Below are 8,980 nucleotides of genomic sequence, written 5' to 3'. Positions count from 1 at the left end.
TTTGAAGTTTACCTCAGCACGGGAGACGACTGGAAATGGCCGGAATCGCCCGACGAAAAAGGGGATCGAGCGTCGGGTTCATTGATGGGAGAGAGAGAGAGTTGGGGCGAGAGGTCCGTTGGCCCTTCGTTTTTAATACAGTGCTACGACGCACTCATGAGCTAGGCCCAATAAGTATGTGCGTCGTTGCCCTCCGTTTTACTTGATAAAATTATCACAAAATATATTGTAAAAATGTCACCCTTTCCAATTAAAATTTTCTTACTTTAATAAAAGTAACTACAATATTTAGTATAAATAACTCAAATATAATATAAAAATATCACAAAATATATTATATAAATAACTAAAAATATAATATAAAAATGTTCACCATGTATGAAAAATAAATAGATAAAAATATAATATAAAAATAATATAATGGTGACGGGCATCAAACAACTCGCCACCAACTAAAATAAAAGACCGAAAATGATAAAAATACTACTAATAATAAAGACAAAAATATAATATAACTGTTCATTTATTTTTTGACTAGGATAATCATTAAATACTTAAGTTAGCACGCCAACAATAGATAATTAATTACGGCATGCTTATTAATCCGACGCGACCACTATCTTGCAAACGGTGAGTATAGATGGGCCAAAATATTTGTGAGGTGTTAAAAAAAAGCAATGGCAGCACTAACCATGTAAAGCCGACGTACCAAATATGCCAACGCCACTACTATTTTAAGAAAAGTAGTGCTGGCGTTGTTTGAAAATGAGGCGTCACCAACTAAAGTTGTTTCTAGCCCTTTTTTCACTAGTGCGAGCTCCTCTCCAGCCCGACATCTCTCCTACCTACAGTCGTCCCAGTGAAGGCTCGCTGCGCGCCACCTCCGGTTGGCCGGCCATGCCGCTAATCACCGGCAAGGAGCCCTCCCTGCGGCGTCTCCGCTCGCCTCGGCCAAGCCCATCCAATCCCCTCCTCAGTCAGCTAGACAGAAGCAGCTGCCCACCGCCTGAATAAGAAAGTTTCAAAAACAAGACCATGACGGGTCGAAAAACCCAATGAAACACGCGACGGATGACTATCCGTTACGCGCGGTTGAGGACAAGCGAAGCACAGAGATTTGTAACGGGTCGGACGGACAGAAAAACGACCTGAAGCAAATTTAAAAACAGACGTCTGAAAAATAGTAAAAGTGATTAATTTCTCAGCGCACATCGTGGGCTTTGAAGTCCAGACTAGACCAGTATTGGGCCCCCGACCTCTTCGACTTGCACTGCCGTTTGCTCCGCTCCACCCCCACCACATCCGTTCCGTGAGGTCGAGATGACGGCCAGCCTCCGCCGCCACCCCCACTCTCCGGCGGTGCTGCCGCTGGACGACGATGACTTGCTCTCCGAGATCCTCCTCCGCCTCCCCCCTCAGCCCTCCTCCCTCCCGCGCGCCTCCCTCGTCTGCTAACGCTGGCGAGGCCTCGTCTCTGGCCCCCGATTCCTCCACCGCTTCCGCCGCCACCACCGCCGCAGCCCTCCCATCCTCGGTTCCTTCGTTGAGAAGGCGTTATCTATATCCTTCGTACCAGCTCTCGACCCCCCCAATCGTGTCCCCGTCGGGCGATTCTCCTTGCAGTGCGACGACGTCGGCGGCTTCAGCCTCCTCAACTGCCGCCATGGCCTCGTCCTCATCTTCCTCCTGAAGCACAACCAGGTCCTGGTGTGGGACCCCATCAGCGGCGACCAGCACCGCATAGCCGTTCCTCCGAGCTTTTGTGTGGTGACGGGGAGACGGACAACCGGGGCGGTGCTCCGGGCTGACGGGGACGCCCACCACTTCCAAGTGGTATTGATAGGCACATACAAAGAACAACATCCACGAGCAATCGCCTGCATTTACTCCTCGGAGACGGGCATATGGGGCAATCTGCTCTCGACACTGCTTCCATACGAGGCTCGGTCGGCTTATACGGGCATGGCTTGTGTCCTGGTTGGGAATTGCCTTTATTGGGTTCTTATTGGTGAGAGTCCACGCATACTTGAGTTTGATTTGGATAAGCAGAGCTTAACTTTGATACATATGCCAGTGGACTTGTACGCCACTAATGCTTGCCATTTCTCATTTATGCGAGTGGAGGGTGGTGTCCTTTCTTTCCTCATTTCCTCATGGGACTTCAATGCCCAATTATGGAATATGGAGAAAAATTGTGATGGTGTTGTTTCATGGGTGCTGAGAACAACCATTGAATTGGACAAGCTACTTTCCCTCAAACCAGATGATGGAGGGCCCCAACTGATAATAGGGTTTGCCGAGGACAATATTGCGTTCTTCCTGTTGACAAAAGTCGGCGTCTTCATGGTCCAGCTTAAGTCATTGCAGTTCAAGAAACTTTCCAAAACCAACTACTTGTCTCACTATCATCCATTCGAAAGTGTCTACACTGCAGGTAATAGCATCCCTTACACTGTGCCTATAACAGAAACAAGTCGGTTTTCGATGAGTGGTTGACGAAATGCTGTTCACATCCTTCCGTATTAATCCAACAATTTTATGTTGGCTCGTATCAATTATTTCATTTGTTGCTCAATGATCTATTCAACATATAGCAATATTGTTCTGCACCTTTGCAGCGTTTCGTGTCAAGTGCGTGCTGGTGTTTTATGTAATAGTTCTGAGCTGGAAAATACCTGCAAGTGGTATTTAGCTAATTTATGTCACCGGTTCTTTTTTCTGAACTGAGACGATGGGTTGTCAATGTTCTACTGTACTGTGGTCTCTTTGATAGACTGAGTTTGTCAAAAAATATGTAGCGATGTTGTTTCTAATATTCTCACATTATCATTACTAGTTTACTATTGTTGGACTATGTCGTTCAAGTCTAGCCAACTGTCTCTACCACTTTATTGTAGGAATGTCCATGCAATACAACAATTAATACCAAGATTGCCAAGTACTTGGTATAACAATTGAACTAAATGTCATTTTTCCCTACATATTCACATATGCAAGAGCTGTATATGGAGTGCCAGACTGCTAGTGCATAGCTGCGGTGTCGGGTTTTTTATACAATGAGCTATATAACAGTTGCAATTTGAAGACAACTTGAACTAGAATGAACAAATTAAAATGTTAAATATATAGCTCAATACATACAATTGGAAGCTTAAAGCTAGTTATATTTATGTCATTAAATATTGTTATCTATGCTGATATTCTGATAATTGTAAATCAGTAACAATGACTTGCTTTAAATTCTATGAAACAATTGTTCGGTTTATCACTTGGAGAGAAACCTTTTGTGAGTATCAAGTCCATTTGCACTAGGATTTTATAATAAGCTAAGTTCATTTCACATTTTCATGTCAAATTTGGATATAGATAATCTAAATCTGAATTGTCATGGTCACTTCTGTTGGTAGGAATTGTTAACATGAGCATATTTTACAAAAAAATTATATAGCATGAGATGAGCTTAAGAATAATTAACTCTAGCTAACTTCTTTCTTCTGATTAGCTAATAGTCTGAGTGTCCATGTTCTTCATTTTTATGATGTTAATGAGTACAACTACATACTCTTTTGAGGGATATTCTTTGTATTTGACAATAGTGTGGTTTTGTCTATCTATTCCTAACGTTGCACGAGACCTGTCTTCTTTTCTCTAAAATTACACCTTTGAGTTTAGCTGAATATTTTGGAGCAACAAGAAGAAACCTACCTGGTCCATTTCTCAATGAAACCCTAATTCAAAATTCAGCTGAATATCCCTCTGATGCCTTCTCATATCTAGTTGGCTTTCTATTGGAATGACATTGGTTGTTTGACTTATCCATTTCAAAAACAGATATTAGCGGTGAACGTGATGGAGCTGAACTTTTGCACAACATGCAAGATAACTGTCTGGTCAGACATGCGTAAGATGACGCTGACCAGGTAAGCTTCTCTTCTGCATGCAAGTTTATTGTAATATTGCTTTCCTTTTTACTGACATTTCTCAAGGCAATTGCAAGAGAGCACGTCAAAATTCACTCTGATCTTTTGCTAAGCTATTGCTCACCTTGCTGCACCCATCATGCTTGCATGGTAGGCTGCATCTTGGATCTTTTCTCTAGGCCTTGAGTCCTCATTCCTACCTCTGCAGCTTTCCATTCTCTTCATCATGCCTTAACCCAGCTACCTTCTCTTCTATTTACTGATGTTCTCTCCCCCCTACTGAATGTGCTCTTTCGCATGCCCTCGCTTCTGTTATATTGTCTAGTTGCCAGTTTTCTTCCTGCTTAGTATTCCTCCAGTTCCTTCTAATAGTGCAAGCATACTTCTCAGATGACTGATGACTTGGAACCAAGGAAAAAAATAGCGGGCTATAGCAAAATAGCGCCAGCCTTTAAAATACATTATTAGCGTGCTGTTAGCGAGACTTTGTACACAGATTTATTTAGCGAGACAATTCTCAAAACACTATAGTGTGCTATTTTTTTCAGTGCTCGGACCCTTCCCCATTCCCTATTTGTGGATTTGTTTGTCCCTGCTCAGAGAAGAATGTTTTCATGCTAAGTAGTAACATAATGATAACAGAAATAATCCCTTTACTGTGCTTCGTGGAATTTTCTGGTCGTACTTATACTGGGTGCCACATTGTCTAAGATATATTTTACGCGGTTACGAATCTATCAAGTACTCCCTCCGTCCTATAATATATAAGTATATTAGTTGTAATAACATCTTATATTATGAGGCAAAGGGAGTATATATAATTGATAACCAACAACGCTAGAGCATTTGGCTTCGACTTTCCTTTAGTTATTTGGGCTTATAGCTATGCTGTTCCACATTGCCGCTCACATGGTATTCTTATAATAATTAATGCTGAGTACTACATTCTGGATTGTGTCACAGTACTCGAAGAGCATGTCCACATCAGATTTACTAATATTTACAGTTTTGCTTGGTGTTATTAAAGTCTGATGCACAATTGTTCTATTCTTAGGAAGTTTGCTTAAATATTTTCTCAGCACATCTAAGTTTGGTATTCTAACTGTCGCATATGTAGTTTATCATTTGGCCATTAGCCCGTTATATATTGAAACTAGATGCTGCAATAGTTTGTAATTAGTCTAATTTCACCCTTCGTCCCATATTAATTTTTTGCTTAAATGGATGTATCTAGCATTGAAATACGTCTGGATACATCCGTTTGAGCGACAATTAATATGGGACGGAGGTAGTATTTTAGTTACCATAGATGTTTACATATTTGTACTGAACACCTTCTGAAAATTTACATGGATAGATTCACCACCAAAACTGCTTTAGAGACAAACTACAGTTTTGATATTTCATACTCCCTCCATCCTAAAATAGGTGTCTTAACTTTAGCGCGGAGGGAGTATCATATTATCATTAAAGGTATGCTTAACATTTTGTTTTTTATGCTGTGCGGAGGTTTTTAAAATTGATTTCTATTTGAACTAAGAGAGTATCAAGTATCAACATATATGAGCTAGAAACCTTGATGTTTCAGTTTTACTCCATGACCTACATGCCCATGTTGGTAAGCTAGCTAATCATGTAGCTTCTACTTAGATAAGAGCAAGGAAGTTCTCAATGTGTCAACATTAACAATAGAATTTGAAAGGTGTGTCACGACAAATTGGTTGTCGTCTTATTGATGTTCTCTGTTTAAGTGTTTATAATGTTGGTTTTGTCCAATATGTGAGATGATTCAACTCTTGAGCTTTTGGCGCAATTTCCATAGTGATGAAGATAATGTCCACTCCTCCCTCCGCTCCTAAATATAAATCATTTTAGAGATTTCAATAAGGACTACATACGGATGTATATAGACATATTTTAGAGTGTAGTTTCACTCATTTTGCTCTGCATGTAGTCCACATTGGAATCACTAATAAAACTTATATTTAGGAACAGAGGGAGTATTTGAATGGCTTTTCAATGAATGATTATTACAAATTGGTTTGACTGATGACATTGGTTGCTCTGCAGGTATCTGAGATGCAGAAATGGCTTGCTTGCTGTAGGTTCTTCAGTGTTGTGTAGGCACTAGGCACTCATACCACAGACCATAGGCAGAAGAAAGTACAAAAACTGCTATGTACAGCAAGCCAACATCATGTTTCCTGCTGATTCTTTCATGTATGGCCAGCAGAGAAATGCGATCAATTCCATCGGAATTGCCCGTACATTCAGTATCTCAAGCCTCTCTTATGTAAGAGTGTGGGTACCCCATATAGAATGACAAAAATCGGACAAAAAATGTTGAAAACAAAAGGTTTTGAAAGCAACAAAGATATTTCAGAATTACTCCCTACGTTCCCAAATATTTGTCTTTCTAGACATTTCTACAAATGACTACATACGATGCAAAATGAGTGAATCTACACTCTAAATATGTCTACATACATCCGTATGTTATAGTCCATTTGAAATGTCTAGAAAAACAAATATTTAGGAACGGAGGGAGTACTGCTTATCTAGTGGTAGTAATGTTGAAATCAGGTTATGAGGCAGTATACAAGAGGATCCTGCTGAAAAGCCAACACTATTTCCAGGTCCTTAATTGGCCCAATACAGTGCCGTTAGTAAAATTATTTGCAAATTTGTACAGGGATGCAGTTAATTTCATTTCACTAAATTCAACCTTTACTGACAGATCAACTAGTAGGCAACCGCAGCATGTTCCAGCAGCAGCCGAGAGACACATGATGAACATTATTGTATCATTTGCTCCCCCAGACTAGCTGTTGAGGATCATTAGCCAAACTTCAATTGGCACCTAGCAAGAAATTTACAGAAAAGTTTCCTTCCTATGGCTAGAAAAAGCATACGGGCCGAACGTACAGGTTGACCTTCCTAAACATGGACAACACGCATGCGAAAATCAAATCAGCAAGTAAACATCAGATACTTTTTTTCCCCCGAAACGGAGGCAAAAGATTTGCCTCATCGATTAATTAAGAAGAAGAGAATTGCCTAGTCAATTAACGGAAAACCGGACGAAAACCGATACATATAGACCACATGCAGACTACTCGCTAAGAAAGAAACTCCACGACCCCACGGTCAATCGGAGAAACACACATAACATGAAACGACCACAATCCCTCGCGCTTCTACGTCGCTAAGAAACCCTCAACAAAATCAAGGTCGAAGACAACGGATACCACCGAATCCACAGAGACGAGCCAATCGGAGATGGTGGTCGAAGAGACTGGATATCATTCATTAAGCAGCCGCGCCATCACTCCTCTTGTCTATGCTCCTGCGAGCCTTCTTCACCTTCTTGATTTTGCCTGTAGAAGCCTTCTCCGCTAGGAGGCATGTAATCTCCTTGCCAGACCCAGGGCTAGCTACCTCCAAGGAGGTGAGCAAGCGGCAAAGCTTTTTCTTGAAGACCACCTCGTCAATACGTGCCAACATACCTTCACGGTCCAATACGGGCGACCGGATGGACTTCAGCGCCTCAGAATGAGATGCCAAAGCACCTACCTCATCGGCATCGGCACCCACAGACGCCACCTTGTCCCTTATAGATACCACTGCAAAAACATCACCTCACAGGTACTACCGACATGATGGACTCTGGCACCTCCAGTTGCCCACATGGCAGAGGCGAGCCATGTAGTCGCGCCTCGAAATTAGGTGCCAAAGCACCTACCTCATCAACCTCGTCACCCACAGACATCACCTGCCCATCTCCTTCGAAAGCACCATTGAAAGAGGTGAAGTGGGCTCGCCAAAATGCTCCTGCAGCTCAGGCATAATCTGCAGCACTGGAGCCACGACCTCGCCGATGACTGCACTTCCAGAGGCAGTCAGCAGCACAGGCCTCGATGACGGACGTGATGTAGCACGAGGGACGAAATGTCCATAGAGGCTTGCTTCCTCCCCAACTGAAGACCCAATATGAGGCTCAGGCATCAAATACATAAACTGGCACAACCTCTAGTTTGGCAAGTGCGGCCTCCGCTCTCCCCAAAACATCCAACTCGCGCAAGACAATCATGAAGCTCAGTGCGAAGCAACTCGGTTTCCTCCACCAACCCGGCTTGCACAGACAAGATAGACTGGAACTGCACATCTGATGTGGTGACTTCACTTGTGGGTGCAGGCGATGGAGTAGGACATTGGTGCGGCGATGTTTGGTGAACATGCTTCTTTGCACGGCAGAAGCGGGCGATGTGACCGGATAGAACGCAGTCCATGCATCGGATAGGATCTCTGCAGGAGTGTGCACGATGACCTTGACAGAGACATCGGAAACATCTATCTCTCATCCACGCCGGAGGCGGACGCACATTGACAACAGGGCGACGGAAAGCAGCGGGAGTCGAACGACGCCCTCTCGAGACGAGCTGCCAGCCTTCCCAACCCATTCCCGCGTGGGCGGAACAGACAGAAACTCTCGACGCCATATCCCGGACGAAACATCCTCGCCAATCTCCCCAACCTGGACGGACCGGAGGCGCCTCCACGACGAGCCCGTCGCATGCAATAGCGGCGTGCGGAGCTGAAGCAGCACATGCCATTGAGGCCGCCTGCGGTGCGTGCGGTGCCAACTCCTCGGCATGCCCCACCGGAGAGGCTGCCACAACAGGCCTCGGGGGGCTGCCAGCTCCGGACATCAGATACTTTTGTATATAACTGAAAAGACAATTAAGTTTGCAATACAGGTGTTGAGTATATTGTGTACGTGTATATGTGTGTGTAGGGCCCACCTCCTATATTCCTTGTATAGTTGAGGTTGTGGCCCACCTCTGTACTTATATATACGTGCCTGGTGCACCGATCAATACATCGCGATTGCACAGCCCATAACCTATCTCTCTACATGGTATCTATCGTAGCAAGGTCCTAACCCTAGTCGCCGCCGCGCCTCCGCGCCGCCGCCGCCGCCGCCTCCCGCCGACGTCACCAGCCGCCGCCGCCGCTGCCCTACCCTCGGCCGCCGCCGCCGCCCTGGTAACCGCCGCCAC

General features: G+C 43.9%; 1 protein-coding gene across 1 annotated transcript; it reads left to right on the top strand.

Moving 5' to 3' along the window:
• The first annotated feature begins 1,463 nt into the window (after positions 1 to 1,463).
• Positions 1,464 to 6,308, top strand: LOC119321993. The gene is made up of 3 exons (XM_037595491.1): positions 1,464 to 2,434; positions 3,832 to 3,920; positions 5,991 to 6,308. The coding sequence occupies exons 1-2, from the start codon at positions 1,963 to 1,965 to the stop codon at positions 3,903 to 3,905; spliced, it is 546 nt and encodes a 181-aa protein (XP_037451388.1). The 5' UTR covers positions 1,464 to 1,962; the 3' UTR covers positions 3,906 to 3,920; positions 5,991 to 6,308.
• Positions 6,309 to 8,980: the final 2,672 nt, after the last annotated feature.

This window comes from Triticum dicoccoides, chromosome 6B (assembly GCF_002162155.2).
Source record: "Triticum dicoccoides isolate Atlit2015 ecotype Zavitan chromosome 6B, WEW_v2.0, whole genome shotgun sequence".
NCBI lineage: Eukaryota > Viridiplantae > Streptophyta > Magnoliopsida > Poales > Poaceae > Triticum > Triticum dicoccoides.
Note: the sequence above shows the minus strand (reverse complement) of the source record. Positions and strands in the feature narration are given on the sequence as shown.

What these genes read in the sequence shown, in the direction of transcription:
- LOC119321993 (XM_037595491.1), top strand. Translation starts at nt 1,963, where the DNA reads ATGGCTTGTGTCCTGGTTGGGAATTGCCTTTATTGGGTTCTTATTGGT. An exon ending in CGAAAGTGTCTACACTGCAG is followed by an intron (nt 2,435 to 3,831) that starts GTAATAGCATCC and finishes TTTCAAAAACAG; the next exon opens with ATATTAGCGGTGAACGTGAT.